General features: G+C 46.2%; 1 protein-coding gene across 2 annotated transcripts in view; it reads right to left on the reverse strand.

Annotated features, from left to right (window-relative positions):
- Nucleotides 1-4,335: 4,335 nt before the first annotated feature.
- dipk1b (divergent protein kinase domain 1B) overlaps nt 4,336-20,429 on the reverse strand; it is a 20,722-nt gene continuing 4,628 nt past the window's right edge. The window contains exons 1-5 of one of the 2 annotated variants that reach the window (XM_038782612.1): nt 17,223-17,722; nt 16,135-16,269; nt 15,437-15,544; nt 7,805-7,981; nt 4,336-5,377 (exon numbers count right to left, since the gene is read on the reverse strand). In XM_038782612.1, the coding sequence (XP_038638540.1) occupies nt 4,565-5,377; nt 7,805-7,981; nt 15,437-15,544; nt 16,135-16,191 (1,155 nt within the window). In that variant the 5' untranslated portion in view covers nt 16,192-16,269; nt 17,223-17,722 and the 3' untranslated portion in view covers nt 4,336-4,564. Of the gene's footprint in view, nt 5,378-7,804; nt 7,982-15,436; nt 15,545-16,134; nt 16,270-17,222; nt 17,723-20,429 lie in introns of those variants that run through there. The other variant, XM_038782611.1, reaches the window with a different exon arrangement.

The raw sequence follows: 20,429 nt of genomic DNA on the forward strand, positions 1-20,429 counted from the left end.
GGATTGGACATCCTGGTGGGGAATGGAGGGAGAGGGATTGGACATCCTGGTGGGAAATGGTGGTATAGAGGGATTGGACATCCTGGTGGGGAATGGGGGTATAGAGGGATTGGATACCATGGTGGGGAATGGAGGGAGGGAGGGATTGGACATCCCGGTGGGGAATGGAGGTATAGAGGGATTGGACATCCTGCTGGGGAATGGAGGTATAGAGGGATTGGACATCCTGCTGGGGAATGGAGGTATAGAGGGATTGGATATCATGGCCGGGCATGGAGCGAGGGAGGGATTGGACATCCTGGTGGGGAATGGAGGTATAGAGGGATTGGACACCCTGGTGGGGAATGGTGGTATAGAGGGATTGGACATCCTGGTGGGGAATGGGGGTATAGAGGGATTGGACATCCTGGTGGGGAATGGAGCGAGGGAGGGATTGGACATCCTGGTGGGGAATGGGGGTATACAGGGATTGGACATCCTGGTGGGGAATGGGGGTATAGAGGGATTGGACATCCTGGTGGGGAATGGGGGTATACAGGGATTGGACATCCTGGTGGGGAATGGGGGTATAGAGGGATTGGACATCCTGGTGGGGAATGGAGGGAGGGAGGCGGGTTATATGCTGACAGTTTGTTAATATACATTAAGCATCCGAAGACATCTTTTGGGAGTATTATGGGGATTCTGTGTCGATTTGGGGCTTTTTCTGGCTACAATATAGGGAAGAGTGAATAATTTGTGATGGGGTATCGGGGTGGGGAGAGAACTGGATTGAGGGGATTGCTCTTTCAATTGGTAGGGACTAGCTTCCGGTACTTGTGGGTGAAGGTGGCAGGGGCTTGGGAGCGACTTTGGAAGCTGAATTATATGAGATTGGTGGGGAAGGTCAAGGCGGACCTGCAGAGTTGGGATAATCTTCCGTTGTTGCTGCCGGCCAAGTCCAGTCGCTTAAGATGAATGTCTTGTCGAGATTCCTATTTTAATTCCAGTGCCTCCCGGTTTTTCTGCCCAAGTCATTTTTAAGAGATGGACCAGCTTATCTCTGGGTTTATTTGGGCAGCCGCAGACTTATATATCTCTGTCTTAAAGACACTCAGTGAATTGGCCTCCACAGCCTTCTGCAGCAGAGTTCCACAGATTCACCACCCTCTGGGTGAAGAATCTTCCTCATCTCTGTTTTAAAGGATCGTCCCTTTAGTCTGAGATGGTGTCCTCTGGTTCTAGTTTTTCTTACAAGTGGAAACATCCTCTCCACGTCCACTCTATCCAAATCTCTCAGCTCCACCAATATTTCAAGTTGGGGGCCTGCCTCACTGTTGGTTCCCATTTGCGCTAATCACCTATTCGAGCCGGCAAAGTTGGATGCCATATTTGGTGCATGGAGGGAGGAAAAGTTGGAGAAGGACGAGGATTTATTTTTGGAGGGGTGGTTTGCCAGCTTGGAGGAGTATGGGTGGGTTTAGGCACCTCCAGGTGTGGAGCTGGCTTCAGGAGTTCTTTCCGCCTTTTCCAGTGGTACAACCATTAAAACAGATTCGATCCTTCTCAGGGCCGGTGGAGGGGAGTACGTCTGTAATGTACCAGCGAATAGTGTGGGAGGAGTTGAGTTTGGTGGATGGAGGAGTTGGGGTCGATGCTGGAGGAAGAGGTGTGATGTGAGGAGCTGAGGAATGTGAACATGGCATCGTCTTGAGCAAGACTGAGCCTCATTCAGTTGCTGGTGGTATTCCGAGCGCACCTCACAAAAATGAGGGTGAGCCGCTTTGTTGAAGGGGTTTCGGGCAGGAACGAGGGCTGTGGATCGATGTGGATCAGAAATTGGCTAGTTGAAAGAAGACAGAGAGTGGTAGTTGATGGAAAATGTTCAGAATGGAGTTCAGTTACGAGTGGCGTACCACAAGGATCTGTTCTGGGGCCGTTGCTGTTTGTCATTTTTATAAATGACCTAGAGGAGGGCGCAGAAGGTTGGGTGAGTAAATTTGCAGACGACACTAAAGTCGGTGGAGTTATGGACAGTGCGGAAGGATGTTGCAGGTTACAGAGGGCAGAGCTGGGCTGAGAGGTGGCAAATGGAGTTTAATGTAGAGAAGTGTGAGGTGATTCACTTTGGAAAGAATAACAGGAATGCGGAATATTTGGCTAATGGTAAAATTCTTGGTAGTGTGGATGAGCAGAGGGATCTCGGTGTCCATGTACATAGATCCCTGAAAGTTGCCACCCAGGTTGATAGGGTTGTGAAGAAGGCCTATGGTGTGTTGGCCTTTATTGGTAGAGGGATTGAGTTCCGGAGCCATGAGGTCATGTTGCAGCTGTACAAAACTCTGGTACGGCCGCATTTGGAGTATTGCGTACAGTTCTGGTCGCCTCATTATAGGAAGGACGTGGAAGCTTTGGAACGGGTGCAGAGGAGATTTACCAGGATGTTGCCTGGTATGGAGGGAAAATCTTATGAGGAAAGGCTGATGGACTTGATGTTGTTTTCGTTAGAGAGAAGAAGGTTAAGAGGTGACTTAATAGAGGCATACAAAATGATCAGAGGGTTAGATAGGGTGGACAGTGAGAGCCTTCTCCCGCGGATGGAGGTGGCTAGCACGAGGGGACATAGCCTTAAATTGAGGGGTAATAGATATAGGACAGAGGTCAGAGGTAGGTTTTTTACGCAAAGAATGGTGAGGCCGTGGAATGCCCTACCTGCAACAGTAGTGAACTCGCCAACATTGAGTGCATTTAAAAGTTTATTGGATAAGCATATGGATGATAATGGCATAGTGTAGGTTAGATGGCCTTTAGTTTTTGACTTCCCATGTCGGTGCAACATCGAGGGCCGAAGGGCCTGTACTGCGCTGTATCGTTCTATGTTCTATGTTCTATGTGAGGGCTGCCTGAGCAGGTCCGCCCACCACATGCACGTCTGGTCATGTCCCAAGCTGGTGAGGTTCTGGAGGTTCTATGACACTATGTCAGCAATCCTGAATGTGGGGTTGGAATCCTGCCTACTGCTGGTGATTTTTTGGTTTCCGATTTGCCGGAACTGTGGACAGGGGCAGGAGAGGATGTCTTGGCTTTCGCTTCATTGATGACACGGCACGGAGGTGAATCCTGTTGGGTTGGAAGTTGGCAACACCGCTGGGTGCTTCTGAGTGGCTGGGGGATGTGATGAAGTTTTTGCATCTCGAGATGGTCAAAAATACCGTGAGGGGGTCGAATATAGTGACCGTTTATATTGTACTTTAGAGAATTGGTCACAGTTAGCTGTTGGGGGGTGGGGCGGGTGGGTAGTCCTGTGGGGTTGGGGTTGGGGCGGGGAGTTTGGAGTTGGCATTTTATAAAAAGTGTTTTTTATATCTTTTGTAATTTCTGAATAAAGCGCAAAAAACATGATAAAAATCCTTTCAAAACCACCTTCTGAAGAGCAACTAGGGATGGGCAATAAATGCTGGTCTAACCATTGATACTCTCATCCGCTAAATTAATTATAAAAAACATGGACTGGGCCCCCATCCAGGATGGGTAAAAATCCAGGCTGGCAATGAAATCATTAAATGTCCAATTAAACGCCCCTGTTGGCCCCAAGAGTTGGTGGGCTGCTCAAAAACTCCCCTCCCTCGTGTATAACCGCAGAGGGGTCAGAGCTGGTGCTGCGCGGTGAGAGTCGTGTATAACCGCAGAGGGGTCAGAGCTGGCGCTGGGCAGTGAGAGTCGTGTATAACCGCAGAGGGGTCAGAGCTGGTGCTGCGCGGTGAGAGTCGTGTATAACCGCAGAGGGGTCAGAGCTGGTGCTGCGCGGTGAGAGTCGTGTATAACCGCAGAGGGGTCAGAGCTGGCGCTGGGCAGTCAGCACGGTGCCCAATGGACTTTGTGCCCCGGCACCTCCAGACTTTCTGATGATTGTGAGAAATTCAGCCCAACATCCCAGTTGAGGCAATACCAATGTATGATAACATTTCATCATCATCTGCTTGCTTTGCCGGAGGGTCAGGGAGTTCACTGGAGGGTCAGGGAGTTGACAGAGGATCAGGGATTTGCCGGAGGGTCAGGGATTTGCCGGAGGGTCAGGGATTTGCCGGAGGGTCAGGGAGTTAAGTGGAGGGTCAGGGAGTTAAGTGGAGGGTCAGGGATTTGCCGGAGGGTCAGGGAGTTGAGTGGAGGGTCAGGGATTTGCTGGTGGGTCAGGGAGTTAAGTGGAGGGTCAGGGATTTGCTGGTGGGCGGGAGAGGTACTGCATCTCTTTGTGAATGAGAATCTACTCAATGGTTGTGATTGCAACAGAATAAGACATAGGAGAGATTGTTCCCTAATGCCCAACAAAATGTGACAAGTAAATGAAGACGGATGTTCCTTATTATATGATTGCTATATTTCACCTTTAATAATGTCTGCATCGTTTGTACTCAGTTAGCCTTATTGTTTGACATGGCATCTACAGGTTATTTTCAATTGTCCAGTCCCACAAATACTAGCCCAGGACTTTACTTGAAATTGTTGACACATTCATAATTCATAAATTACATTTGAGAATAATCTCCAGATACAACACAATTATGTTTAAAGAATCTGTGACCCATTATGAATATTTGGAATTAGAAATCTTTTTCCAAAGTAGGGTTTTGATGTTGTTTAAGAGCAACGAATGATGTATCTCCATCTGGCTTGCTAACCCATTCAGTGTCATGCAGGTCTGTAGGTGTTTCTGTAATTCATCTCTGAAATCGTTGGGTGCCCCATACAGCAGATAATCCCGTAATAAACCACAAACCTTGGCCAGATTTGGTTGTATCAGTTCAGTATTGCATTGCTTCACCAGTTTGTCACAGGTTGCTGTGCAATCTTTGCCATGTGTACAGTCTGTGTTGTGTTCACAATGACGTCCTTTATAGAATCCTTTAAGAGTCATTTCTGTCACCACCTTCCGTAAATTAATCATTTTGAAATCATATTTCTCATTGTAACCAATGTTATTTGGGTCTGTGTCGCAGATGTAGAAGCTGCCATAAGTGCCGTGAAAAATCTCCTCCACAAATTCCAAGAGGCCAATGGTGATTTCTGCTCGCTGTGGCCATGCAGGAGAAAACCAGTGGTTCAGACTCTTGTGCACTATTGAAGGCAGAAGTGCTTCAAGGAAACGTGGCACTTTGATGCTGTAAAGTGAGTGATACGGGATCTTCTCAGTGATGTACAGGTCTCCACAGTAGCCCAGCAATCGCGCCGTGTGTTCCTTCTCGTGTAGAGAAACAATCAGTAAAAACTCATTGAGCTGAAGCAAGGCCCAGATAGACTTTGCTTCAGCTAAGGAGACCTTGTTGTCCTGGTTGATATCTGCCATGCTGATTATTCTGTTCACAAGGTTCCCAAGAGATTGCTGATCTCCGAGGCTAGACTGAAAGAAGTGAGAGTATTGTGAGTGATGGCAATGCTGCATTCCTGAGTATAATCCCACACTGACAATGGCAGAGCTATGAAGCCAGACTTGGGGAAATCTACTAAACAAAGTAATGGAAATTTGGTGTGTGGGAGTTCACTGGTAAAGGACAGGTGACAAGCACTGATTGTGCATTATTCTCAAACTGAAACTTAACCCTGTTTTCATATTTGTAAGTCTTTACTTTAAAACTGCCAGCCAGTTCACAGTTACCCAGCTGAAAGTGGATGTTTGCCAAGGTATTAGTTATTGTGGCTAACACTGGTTCTTTCCAAAGGTTAGAGGGCTAACTCACAGAGGTGGATGAATCTGCTAAATGAGCAGTTTTGGGAATTCAGTGAGTGGACATTTTGTGCAGAGGGAAAAGGAGGTTAAATTAATTTAAATCAGTAAATTTACATCAGTAAATATATAAGAAATCAGAGTAATTAATCAGATAAAAGGGAATAAAATTAAAATTAAGTAAAGGATACTAAAATTAAAAGGACCAAATTGCATTGAGCAAAAATCTGGTATAAATAAAGAGGAGTAAGTGGATATTAAACTAAAAGTGTATATATAACAAAAGTAAATGTACTTTTAAACAGAATGATGGGACAGCAAAGACCTATTGCTGATAGGATGCACTGTATGTCCCGAATAACACACATGTAGGAGAGGCCTCCAGCTGTGCAAACTCAAGCCCAGGTTTCTGATCTTGATGAACAAATGGAGTCGGAGCAGGCAGGGAGATCAGAATTTCCTCGAGAACACTTTTCAGGAAGTGATCACTTTTCAGGAAGTGATCACAACACAGAGTTCAGGTGGTTAGGAAGTCAGTGACCATCAATCAGTCAAGGTAGAAATAGACAGGACAGGAAGATTTTGAATGTTGACACCTCAGGGACTGCAGTTTGTGAGACATGTCTGCATAAGATGGTAAAGTGCAAAAATGTAGCGACCATAGGGGATTTGATAGTGAGTGTTATAGACAGGAGTATAGTGAGTCCCACTTGGTGTGTTATCTGCCTGGTATCGAGGTAAAGGACATCACAGAGAGAAGCAGATGATTTTCAAGTGGGGGGAATGGAGGGGAGCAGTCAAAAGTAATGGCACATTGTAACCGATAACATAGGGAGGAAAAAACTGAGGTCCTGCAGTCAGCATTTCTGGATCACAGGAATAAGTTAGAAAGATCCATCCTGTTCCAAGTACTGATGAATATTGTAATGTTAGGACATAACATCTTAATGGTGAGATGGTCAGGGGAGAGCTTCAGGTTACTGGGGCACTGGAACCAGGTCAGGGTGGAGAGGGACCTGTTCAAGATGAACATGTTGCACCTCAATAAATTTAATTATTTGATGAAGTAGTAGAGGGGGCTAATATTGGGCATATGAACTTTCAAAATCATTCAACAAAGTAGCACAATTGAAAAGCAGGGGATTGAAATGACGGTGCAGCTCAGACAGAAAACTGACTAAACGGCAGAGAGCAGAGTGCGGCGATGAACGGTTGTTTTTCAGATGGGAGGACAGGTATTCAGATCACTGCTCTTTTTGAGCAATGACCATGCTTGCATTCGTCAGCTGAGACATTGAGTACAAGAGTTGGAAAATCATGTTACAGCTAAACCTTGGTTAGGCCACATTTGGAGAATTGTGTGCAGTTCTGGTCACCGCATTATCAGAAGGATGTGGAAGCTTTGGAGAGAGGGCAAAGAAGGTTCATCAGGATGTTGCCTGTTGATTATGAGGAGAGGTTGAATAAACTAGGATTATTAGAGGTCTACAAAATTATGAGAGGCTTAGAAAGGGCGAAAAGTCAGACCCCTTTTTCCTAGGGTGGAAGTGTCAATTACAAGGGGGCACAGGTTCAAGGTCAGAGGGGGAAAGTTTAATGGAGATGTGTGCAGAGGGGGCCTGGAATGCGCTGCCAGAGGATGTGGTGGAAGCAGCACATTAGCAACATTTAAGAGGCATCTGGATGGGTCCATGAATAGGGAGGAAATAGAGGGATACGGATCGAGTAAGGGCAGGAGGTTTTTCTTAGTTAGGGCATCATGGTCGGCACAGGCTTGGAGGGCTGAAGGGCCTGTTCCTGTGCTATACTTTTCTTTGTTCACTTGTTCTTTGACCTGGGCTTGGGTACACAGGGCAGGATTTCAAAGTTTGCAGAGAGCAGGAAACTTGGAAATATAATAAAGAATAGGATGGATTGTTGCAGATTTCAAGAGGACATAGTGTATTTTAGATTGATCCACCTGCAAATTCTATATTTATTTATTCATTTGTAATTCTTCTTCCTGTTACTAGAGAATTGATGCAATGCATTGATTTGCTTGGGTAATCTTAAAATGTAAACCAAATGTCAGATTGATATGTGAAGAAATTCTCTTGAACCAACCTTCAGGAATGTCAGCAACATTTGCTTGAACTCGTCCATTGAGGTCCCTCTCGTTGGTTTGTCAAACAGCATCAGATCTTTTTGAGGTAAAGTCTCTGGGTTCAGATCCGCCCTGAAGGCTTCTTCTATCCCACACTTAATGATGACTTCTTTACCCCTCCAGATTCCCCCATAAACCTATTGGGTTGAAACAATGGTAATATGACACAATGATCTAGATTGATCAAGGTGCTTAACCCTCTTTCTTTTCTCATCAGCTCCCACCTTGATTTGCTTTTTACCATAAAATTGTGAAGTGTATGAGTCTGGTGCTATCTGTATTGGATTATTTTTGTTTTCTCAATGCCAGTCCCAGTGATCAGAGGAACTACTGGATGGTGAAAGAATCACCTGGTACAATGATAATGAGTTATTGACCAATCACAGTGCTGAATCTCTATCCATGAATCTCCAGCAGACCAGCCATGAAGTGAGGAGACCCCCAGTGAGGAGACCCCCAGTGAGGAGACCCCCAGTGAGGAGACCCCCAGTGAGGAGACCCCCAGTGAGGAGACCCCCAGTGAGGAGATCTTGGGGAACTCTCGGTCCAATGTCATCGGTCCTCAAAGACTTACCGCACATCAAGTCACAAATTACTCACATACTGTATCCCAAATAGTTTCTGAATCATGTATATAAGTAAACTTACCATTGTTACAAAAAATAATAAAGCAATAAATAATATTGGAAGATTAATGATCTGCAACATGGAAGATGTATTATTTTATGATCTTGTATTTTCCAAGACACCAGGACACTTTAGGAAGGGAAATTGGACAAGTTACGCCTGGAGATATATCATGAATAATGATGATAATCATAACTCTGACTTCAACAGAGTAATAACAGAGTTAAGTAATAACTTACTGGGTTAGAAAGTCACATTTGGCTCACACAAGGATAAGGTAGAAAGAGGCAGTGGCCATAATGCTTGGACACACATTCAAATTCTCACTATAGCAGTAGGTGGGATTTAAAGTCAATTAACAGAACTATCATCAATTGTGATAAAACCCCATCTGGCTCACGGACATCTTTAGTGAAGGAAATCTGCTGTCCTTACCTCCAGACCCAGAGCCATGTGGTTGACTTTTCAATGCCCTCTGAAATGTCCTAGCAAAGAAGTCAGTTGCATCAAACTGCCACAAAGGCGAAATAGAATGAAACCGGACAGCCACTCGGCATCCAACTAGGCACTGGAAACAACAACTACATCCAGTCCTGTTGACCCTGCAAAGTCCTCATTATCAGTAAGCAGGTTATTGCTCAGTAAGTGCCACTTGATAGCACTGTTGATACTGAGCAATAACCTGCTCACTGATTCTCAGTTTAGGTTTTGCCATGGTCACTCAGCTCCTGACCTCATTACAGCCCAAGTTCAAACATGGCCAATAGAGCTGAATGTCAGGGGTGAGGTCAGAGTGACTGCCCTTGACATCAAGGCAGCATTTGACCGAGTGTGGCATCAAGGAGCCCGAGCTAAACTGGAGTCAATGGGAATCAGGGGAAAACTCTCCACTGGTTTGCAACACTACTAGAACAAAAGAAGGTGGCTGTGATTGTTGGAGGTTAATCATCCCAATCCAAGGGTATCGTTGTAGGAGTTCCTCAGGCTGGTGTTCTCGGCCCTCCAAGCCTGTGTGGACCATGATACCTGCCTGAACTAAAACCGTCTGCACTTACAGGGTCCGTACCTTTCCATTCCCATCCTATTCATATATTTGTCTAGATGTCCCTTAAATGCCGCTATCGTACCTGCTCTCACCCCCTCCCCAGGGAGCGCATTCCATATACCACCCTCTGTGTAAAAAACTTGCCTCGTACATCTGTTCTAAACCTTTTCCCCACACACTTTAAACCTCTGTCCCCTAGTACTTGACTCTCCTACCCTAGGAAAGAGCATCTGACTGTCCACTCTGTCCATGCCACTCAGAATCTTGTAGACCTCTATCAAGTCGCCTCTCAACCTCCGTCGTTCCAGTGAGAACAGACCGAGTTTATCCAACCTCTCGTCATAGCTAATGCCCTCCATACCAGGCAATATCCTAGTAAACCGCTTCTGTACCCTCTCCAAAGCATCCACATCCTTCTGGTAGTTTGGCGACCAGAATTGTGCACAATATTCCAAATGAGGCCTAACTAAGGTCCTGTACAGCTGTAACATGACTTGCCAATTTTTATATTCATTACCGCGACCGATGAAGGCCAGTATGCCTTTTTGATCACCTTACCCACATGTGTTGCCACTTTCAGTGACAGTGGACATACACGCCCCGATCTCTCTGCCTGTCAGTACGCGCAAGTATTCCACCATTTATTGTGTAATTCCTACATGCATTGGACCTTCCAAAGTGCATTACCTCACACTTTTCCGGATTAAACTCCGTCTGCCATTTCTCCGCCCAAGACTCCAGCCAGTTTGTATCCTGCTGTATCCTCTGACAATCCTCTTCACTTCCGCCACTCCAATTTTTGTGTTGTCTGTGAACTTACTAATCAGACCCACTACATTTCCTTCCAAATCATTTATATACACTACAAAAAGCAAAGGTCCGAGAACTGATCCTGTGGAACACTGCTCGTCATAGCCTTCCATTCAGAAAAGCACCTTTCTACTGCTACCCTCTGTCTTCTGTGCCCAAGCCAGTTCTGTATCCAACTTGCCAGCTCTCCTCCGATCCCATGTGACTTCACCTTTTGTACCAGTCTACCATGAGGGACCTTGTCAAAGGCTTTACTGAAGTCCATGCACAAAACGTCTACTGCCCTTCCCTCATCTATCATCTTTGTCGCTTCCTCGAAAAACTTGATCAAATTAGTGAGGCACGACCTCTCCTTCACAAAACCACGCTATCCATCACTAATAAGTCCATTTGGTTACAAATCTGAGTAAATCCTGTCTCTAAGAATCTTTTCCAATAATTTCCCTACCGCTGACGTAAAGTTCACCGGCCTATAATTTCCTGCCAACTCTTATACTTAATATCCCTTCCGATGAAGGAAAGCATGCTGTATGCCTTCTTGACCACTCTATCGACCTGCGCAGCCACCTTCAGGGTACAGTGGACCTGAACACCCAGATCTCTCTGTACATCAATTTTCCCCAGGGCTTTTTTTTTTTTAATATAATTTTTATTGGAATTTTTTACAGAAAATATAAAACATAACGACAAACAATGAAATGCAACAAAATAACCCATAATAACTGTAACACCCCCAGACCATATGTATCACATCCCCCCACCCCCCCAACCCCAATGAACAACAAAAGAACTTAAAAATAAATTAAAATTAAATAAACAAACATAGTCATCGTCCACCCCCCCCTTTTCCCTCCCCCCCCCTTTTCCCTCCCCCCCCCTTTTCCCTCCCCCTTCCCCCCTCCCCCCCGGTTGCTGCTGCTACTGTCCCAGTACCCTGTCGTTGAGCCAGAAAGTCGAGGAAAGTTTGCCACCGCCTAAAGAACCCTTGTACCGATCCTCTCAGGGCGAATTTGACCTTCTCGAGCTTAATGAAACCCGCCATGTCATTGATCCAGATCTCCACGCTTGGGGGCCTCGCATCCTTCCATTGTAGCAAGATCCTTCGCCGGGCTACTAGGGACGCAAAGGCCAGCACACCGGCCTCTTTCGCCTCCTGCACTCCCGGCTCCACCCCAACCCCAAAGATCGCGAGTCCCCATCCTGGCTTGACCCTGGATCCCACCACCCTTGACACCGTCCTCGCCACCCCCTTCCAGAACTCCTCCAGTGCCGGGCATGCCCAGAACATATGGGCATGGTTCGCTGGACTCCCCGAACACCTAACACACCTGTCTTCGCCCCCAAAGAACCTACTCATCCTCGTCCCAGTCATGTGGGCCCGGTGCAGCACTTTGAATTGGATGAGGCTAAGCCGCGCACACGAGGAGGAAGAATTAACCCTCTCCAGGACATCAGCCCATGTCCCGTCTTCGATCTGTTCCCCCAGTTCCCCCTCCCACTTAGCTTTCAGCTCCTCTACTGACGCCTCCTCCGCCTCCTGCATAACCTTGTAGATATCAGATATCTTCCCCTCTCCGACCCAGACCCCCGAAAGCACCCTGTCGCTCACCCCCCTCGCGGGAAGCGAAGGGAATCCCTCCACCTGCCGCCTAGCCTTTACCTGCAGATACCTGAACATGTTCTCCAAGGGGAGCTCAAATTTCTCCTCCAACTCCCCCAGGCTCGCAAACCTCCCATCAATAAACAGGTCCCTCAGCTGTCTGATGCCCGCTCTGTACCAACCCTGAAATCCCCCATCAATGTTCCCCGGGACGAACCAATGGTTCCCCCTTAACGGAGCCTCCATCGAGCCCCCCACTTCTCCCCTATGTTGCCTCCACTGCCCCCAAATCTTGAGGGTAGCCGCCACCACCGGACTTGTGGTATACCTCGTAGGAGGGAGCGGCCACGGCGCCGTTACCAGGGCCCCCAGGCTTGTATCTCCACAGGACGCCCTCTCCATCCGTTTCCATGCTGCCCCCTCCCCCTCCATTATCCACTTGCGCACCATCGACACATTGGCCGCCCAATAATACCCCGAGAGATTGGGTAACGCCAGCCCCCCCCATCTCTACCCCGCTCCAAGAAGACCCTCTTCACCCTCGGGGTCCCATGCGCCCAAACAAAGCTCATGATGCTGCTAGTCACCCTTCTAAAAAAGGCCCTAGGGATAAAGATGGGCAAACACTGAAAAAGGAACAAGAACTTCGGGAGAACCGTCATTTTGACGGACTGCACTCTACCCGCCAACGATAGCGGCACCATGTCCCACCTTTTAAATTCCTCCTCCATCTGCTCCACCAGCCTGGTAAAATTAAGCTTATGGAGAGTCCCCCAACTCCTGGCCACCTGCACCCCCAGGTATCTGAAACTCTTCACTGCCCTCTTAAATGGGAGTCTCCCAATTCCCTCCTCCTGATCACCCGGGTGTACTACAAATACCTCACTCTTGCCTAAATTTAACTTATAGCCTGAGAAGCCCCCAAATTCCGCTAACAGCTCCATCACCCCCGGCATTCCCCCTTCTGGATCCGCCACATACAACAGCAGGTCATCCGCATACAGTGATACATGATGTTCCTCCCCACCACGCACCAGACCTTCCTGACTCCCTCAACGTCATAGCCAAAGGTTCAATCGCCAGTGCAAAGAGCAAGGGGGACAGGGGGCACCCCTGCCTGGTCCCACGGTAGAGCCTAAAGTACTCTGATCTCCTTCCATTGGTAACTACACTTGCCATCGGAGCCGCGTAGAGCAGCCTCACCCATTTGATGAATCCCTCCCCGAATCCGAACCGCTCCAGCACCTCCCACAGGTACCCCCACTCAACTCTAGCAAACGCTTTCTCTGCATCCAGCGCCACCACTATCTCCGCCTCCCCCTCCACTGCCGGCATCATAATAACATTTAGCAGTCTCCGCACATTCGTGTTGAGCTGCCGTCCCTTGACAAATCCTGTCTGATCCTCGTGTATCACCCCGGCACACAGTCCTCTATCCTGGTGGCCAGGATCTTCGCCAGCAACTTAGCGTCAACATTGAGGAGCGAGATAGGCCTGTATGATCCACACTGCAAGGGGTTCCCCAGGGCTTTTTTATTTACTGTATAGTTCGTTCTTGAATTGGATCTTCCAAAATGCATCACCTCGCATTTGCCCGGATTGAACTCCATCTGCCATTTCTCCGCCCAACTCTCCAATCTACCTATATTCTGCTGTATTCTCTGACAGTCCCCTTCAATATCTGCTACTCCACCAATCTTAGTGTCATCTGCAAACTTGCTAATCAGACCACCTATACCTTCCTCCAGATCATTTATGTAGATCACAAACAACAGTGGTCCGAGCACGGATCCCTGTGGAACACCACTGGTCACAGTTTTCCATTTTGAGACACTCCCTTCCACTACTACTCTGTTTCCTGTTGCCCAGCCAGTTATTTATCCATCTAGCTAGTACACCCTGGACCACATGAGACTTCACTTTCTCCATCAGCCTACCATGGGGAACCTTATCAAATGCCTCACTAAAGTCCATTTATATGACATCTACAGCCCTTCCCTCATCAAACAACTTTGTCACTTCCTCATAGAATTCTATGGAGTTGGTAAGACATGACCGTCCCTGCACAAAACCACATTGCCTATCACTGATTAGCCCATTTTCTTCCAAATGGGAATAGATCCTATCCCTCAGTATCTTCTCCAGCAGCTTCCCTACCACTGACATCAGGCTCACCGGTCTATAATTACCTGGATTATCCCTGCTACCTTTCTTAAACAAGGGGACAACATTAGCAATTCTCCAGTCCTCCAGTACCTCACCCGTATTCAAGGATGCTGCAAAGATATCTGTTAAGGCCCCAGCAATTTCCTCTCTCACTTCTCACAGTAACCTGGGATAGATCCCATCCGGACCTGGGGACTTGTCCACCTTAATGCATTTTGGAATACCCAACACATCCTCCCTCCTTTTGCCGACTTGACATAGAGTAATGAAACATCTATCCCTAACCTCAACATCCGTCATGTCCTTCTCCTCGGTGAATGCCGATGCAAAGTACTCGTTAAGAATCTCACCCAGTGGCAGCCGTGTGTACCATCTACAAGATGCACTGCAGGAACTCACCAAGATTCCTCACACAGCACCTTCCAAACCCATGATCACTACCATCTAGAAGGACAAGAGCAGCAGATACCTGGGAACCCCACCACCTGGAGGTTCCCCTCCAAGTCACTCCCCACCCTGACTGGGAAATATATCGGCCGTTCCTTCACTGTCACTGGGGCAACATCCTGGCCGTCTCTCCCTAACAGCACTGTGGGTATACCTACACCATATGGACTGCAGCGGATCAAGAACACAGCTCAACACCTTCTGAAGGGCAATTAGGAATGGGCAATAAATGCTGGCCTAACCAGCGACACGCACGTGCAATGAACTTATGTTTTAAAACTCTCGGCCAAACATTGCAACAACATCGTCCTGAAGTTTGTCATTTTTCTCTGGTTCATGAATGCAGCATCCTTATAAATGACAAGCAAGTTGTTGAACTGCGGGCGAGATTCCCTGTTTCCCTGTGGAATGTTTCTCGGCTGCAGGAGATGGCTGCGTTGGCCAATGGTGGGATCTTCTGTTCCTGTCAATGGGATTTCCCTTATAATCCGCTCCACGCGGTGGGTGTTTGTCGTCGTCAAGGCTGGAAGATCCCACGGACTTGAACAGCCAGAAGATCGTATGTTCAACGTTGTCACACTAACACTTAACTCAATGGCCCGGATATTAAGGTACACATCTTTGCTCCATGACATTTTTGCCGAATGGTGGGGGATGGTGGTGAGCTTTGTCGCTCAAATCTGGGTCAAAGAAAGCTCAGGTTCTGAGCTGTGGTGAAGAACAACTTCAATTCACCTTTTATACTCCACAGGCTTATGCTGAATTGGGAATTTGTTGTCAAATGTTGCCTATAACCCGTGTGCTGCCCAATTACTTTGTCTGTATTTAAACATCTACCTGACTGTCCCTGGACCCTAAACTAAAATATAGGAACTATTTCACCCACAAGTTGAGTACCTGATGGACTGGGTTTGATGACAGACATTGTTGGAAGAGCAGCGCGTTCTCCTCACACAGATCCTTACAGGCAGAGCCAGAAATAATTCCTTTCTTATAGCGATCACACTGGAAGAAAAAGAAACTCTTATTGTTGCCTAGATCAACAACAGGTATATTCCAGATTTTAACATATTACACAAAGGAAATGAACCATTCCTTTCACAGCTTAAACTTCACAATATTGAGGTTTAAAACCCTTTCTCTTATCTTTCAAAAGCTATCCATGTCCTCCTGCCTTTTTCTCCTCCAGTTTATCTGAGAAGATTCACAGGTAAAATAAGCTTTCTTTCTGAAATGAGAAGTCTGAGAAACTCGACTCTGCAATATGTTCAGTGAAATTAAGGATTCACAAATGCCTTTTTCATGACTCACTTTTATTTATGATGTAAAATTAGATATTCTGCAGTCTTGAGGCAGATTGATACACCACACTTTACAAAGAGTAGATATTGGAAATTAATCAAAGTCAGGGATCTTGACTCTTTTTTAAAAACAGTTTTGTTTATTACACTTCTGATATTTCACTGACAATGATTTTTTTAAAAATTAAATGATCGGTTTAATAACTCAACAATGGTGCTAATTCCTGAGTCTCCGTTGGTCTCTAAGGTTGTACTATTTGGAAAAGGCTAAATGTCCAAACTCTTTGTACTTACAATTATCATTTGACAGATGTGACCCCGGCACAGTTCTGAGTAGGACGAGTAATGCATGTAAAGCACCCAGCTGCCCACCAGGATTCCTAACCACACCAAAAATAGGTACTTCACTTTAACACCAGGGAGTCGTTTCTACCAAAAATACACAAAACAGTTTTAGTTGCAAATATGCTGTATAAATGCTCATAACACAGGTGGTGTTTCCATTACAAAAGCCTGGATTAATCCCAGAGAAAATCGATGAATATCATCAAGTCACCAACCAGGAAGACATTGGACAATGCCGACATTACCAACTTCAGGATGACAATGGATAAACAGACAGATAGGCTGGTGCACTGAGGGAGCAGGATAAAGCCCCAATGTATGAGATTTACAAATGTCCAGTGGCGATGCAGAGGGTGCAAGGTTAGTTTTGACTAATAACTTGATCAGAGCAGGAAAATTATCCAGATCAGTTGAAAAAGAACAGATCAGGAAAATAGAAAAACCCAGTTAGAGCCCAGAAGATGGAGCAGAAGGAAAACAGCTACTGCATTCCATAAAAAATCATTTAAAAATACTTAAAGGCAAAAGTGATTCTGTAGAGACAAGAGGAGGTAAAGTGAGAGTAGTCACGTTGGCTGGGAACACAGTCAATGACCTCTTGCCTGATTTTGATCTGAGGCCTGGCCCATCCACTCTGTATTAGCATCAATAACATGATGTTATTGGATGAGAAATCCAAAAATGTATTTATTCTGAAAAAGGGAGAAAAACAAAGAATCTCATCCATGTTCTTCTGAGCAAGAAATCTTACACCAGGTAAAAGTCCCAACAGGTTTGTTTGTAATCACTAGCTTACGGAGCACAGCTGCTTCTTCAGCTGAGATAATATTTGTTCCAAGCAAGAAGGAGCTGTGCTCCGAAAGTGATTTGAAACAAACCTGTTGGACTTTAACCTGGTGTTGGAAGACTTCTTACTGTGCCCACCCCAGTCCAACGCCGGCATCTCCACATCATGTTCTTCTGATTGAGAGCTTAAAATTTGCAAGTATCTTTGAAACTGGAAACCTTCCTCACTAAAAATTAAACTTTGTACTTACCTGGTATTTACTGAGCAGTATTAAGGCTTTTTGTGGTTCAATGGGACATCAGCAAAACGTATGTCACAGTTGGAGTATTTTGCCTGTTTGCTGTGGCTGCCATGTTCACGTCAGAGACTTTAAAATATAATTTAGCAGGAGGAGCTGTTCTTACCTGTCTGCCCTCCCCACTGCATGTATAGAATCCCATGCTGACTATTCGAAGAGCAGAGGAGTTGATAGGATTACAGAATGGTAAAGTACACAAGGAGACCATTTCCTATCAGTCTAACACCCTTTCTTCATAGGCCCTCTTTTTAAGTATTTATATAATTTGTATTTGAAAGTTACTATTTTACCTGCTTCTACTGCCCATTCAAGCAGCCCATCCCTGGCCAAGTTGTTCCAGGACAGCTACAAAACTGGCATCTACCCAGCAATGTGGAAAATGCCCGTGTAGGTCCTGTACACAAGAAACAGGATAAATCTAACCTAACCAATTATCGCCCCATCAGTCTACTCTCCATTATCAGTAAAGTGATGGAAGGAGTCATCAACAGTTCTATCAAGCCACACTTACTCAGCAATAACCTGCTCACAGAAACTCAGTTTGGGTTCCGCCAGGGTCACTCAGCTCCTGACCTTATTTCAACCTTGGTTCAAACATGGACAACAGAGCTGAATGCCAGAGGTGAGGTGAGAGTGACTCTCCCTGACATCAAAGCAACATTTGACTGAGTCCAGCATTAAGGATATGCAGACGGTAGCATTGTGGATAGCACAATTGCTACATAGCTCCAGGGTCCCAGGTTCGATTCTCGGCTTGGGTCACTGTCTGTGTGGAGTCTGCACATTCTCCCCGTGTGTGCGTGGGTTTCCTCCGGGTGCTCCGGTTCCCTCCCACAGTCCAAAGATGTGCAGGTTAGGTGGATTAGCCATGCTAAATTGCCCTTAGTGTCCAAAATTGCCCTTAGTGTTGGGTGGGGTTACTGGGTTATGGGGATAGGGTGGAGGTGTGGGCTTGGGTAGGGTGCTCTTTCCAAGAGCATATGATAATATGAGGCATCAGTTGGCTTTGAGCAATTGGGAAACGTTGCTTAAAGGGATGACAGTGGATAAACAATGGCAAACATTCAAGGAGCACATGGGGGAACTGCAACAATTGTTTATTCCTGTAGTAAAATGGGAAAGGTGGCAATCCATGGCTTACAAGGGAAATTAGGGATAGTATTCGATCCGAGCAAGAAGCCTACAAATTGTCCAAGAAAGACAACAGGTCTGAGGATTGGGAGCAGTTTAGAATTCAGCAAAGAAGGACCAAGGGACTGATTAAGAAGGGTAAATTAGAGTACGAGAGTAAGCTTACAGGGAACATGAAAAATGACTGTAAAAGTTTCTATAGGTATGTAAAGAGAAATGGATTGGTGAAGACAAATGTGGTTCCCTTACAGTCAGAAACAGGGGAATGTATAAGAGGGGACAAAGAAATTGCTGAGCAACTAAACACAGACTTTGGTTCTGTCTTCATAAATGAGGAAACAAATCAGGTACCAGTAATGTTGGGGAACGCAGGGTTTAATGAGAGGAAGGAACTGAAGATGATCTATATTAGCAGAAAAATGGTGTTGGGGAAATTGATGAGATTGAAGGCTGATAAATCCACAGGGTCTGATAATCTACATCCCAGAGTGCTTAAGGAAATGGTTCTAGAAATAGTGGATACATTGGTGATCATCTTCCGGGATTCTATAGACTCTGGAACAGTTCCTGCAGATTGGGGGCTAGCTGATGCAACTCCACTTTTAAAAAGGGAGGCAGAGAGCGAACAGGGAACTATAGACCAGTAAACCTGTCTGACATCGGTAGTGGAGAAAATTCTAGAATCCATTATCAAAGATATTATAGCAGAGCACTATAACTGGTGGAGTACCACAAGGATCGGTGCAGGGATCCCAACTATTCACAATATATATTAATGATTTGGATGAGGGAACAAAATAATATATCAAATTTGCAGATGACACCAAGTTGTGTGGGAGCGTGAGCTGTGAGGAGGATGCAGAGATCCTTCAGTGTGATTTGGACAAGTTGAGCGAGTGGGTAAATGACTGGCAGATGCAGTGTAATTTGGATAAATGTGAGGTTATCCACTTTGGTAGAGAAAACGAGAAGGCAGATTATTATCTGAATGGCCATAAATTAGGAGAGGGGAATGCGCAACAAGACCTGGGTGCCTTTGTACACCAGTCACTGAATATAAGCATGCAGGGGCAGCAGGCGGTAAAGAAGGCAAATGGTATGCTGGCCTTCACGCGAGAGGATTTGAGTACAGGAGCAGGGATGTCTTGCTGCAATTATACAGGGCCTCGGTGAGTATTGTGCGCAGTTTCGGTCTCCTTTTCTGAGGAGTTAATTCCTACTCATTGTTTCCTGTCTGTCAACCAGTTTTCTATCCATCTCAATTCCTGTGGAATTCGCACAGGAACTGGTTGTGGCCAAAACATTGTATGTTTTTAAGAAGCAGTTAGATAGAACTTAGGGTGAAGGGGTTAAAAAGGATATGGAGGAAAGCAGGATTAGGCTATTGAATTGGATGATCAGCAATAATCATAATGAATGGTGGAGTGGGCTTGAAGAGCCAAATGGCCCCCTCCAGCTCCAATTTTCTATGTTTCCATTTAACTATCGCCCCTTGACACTCAATGGCATTACCATCACTGAATTCCCACAACCAACAACCTCGGTGTTCCAATTGGTCAGAAACTGAACTGGACTAGCCATATTAATACTGTGGCTACCAGGGCAGGTCAGAGGCTGGGAGGAGTGTGATGGAATACTCTCCACTTGCCTGGATGAGCGCAGCTCCAACAACACTGAAGAAGCTCAACACCATCCAGGACAAAGCAGCCCCGCTTGATTGTTCCCCCTTCCACAAACATTTAATCCCTCCACCACCGACGCACAGTGGCAGCCGTGTGTACCATCTACAAGATGCACTGCAGGAACTCACCAAGGTTCCTTCAGCAGCACCTTCCAAACCCACGACCACTACCATCTAGAGGGGCAAGAGCAGCAGAAAACTGGGAACCTCACCACCTGGAGGTTCCCCTGTAAGTCATGCACCACCATTGACCTGGTAATATATCACCGTTCCTTCACTGTCACTGGGGAAACATCCTGGAACTCCCTCCCTAACAGCACTGTGGGTGTGCCTATATCTCAAAGACT

This window comes from Scyliorhinus canicula, chromosome 21 (genome assembly GCF_902713615.1).
Source record: "Scyliorhinus canicula chromosome 21, sScyCan1.1, whole genome shotgun sequence".
Taxonomy (NCBI): domain Eukaryota; kingdom Metazoa; phylum Chordata; class Chondrichthyes; order Carcharhiniformes; family Scyliorhinidae; genus Scyliorhinus; species Scyliorhinus canicula.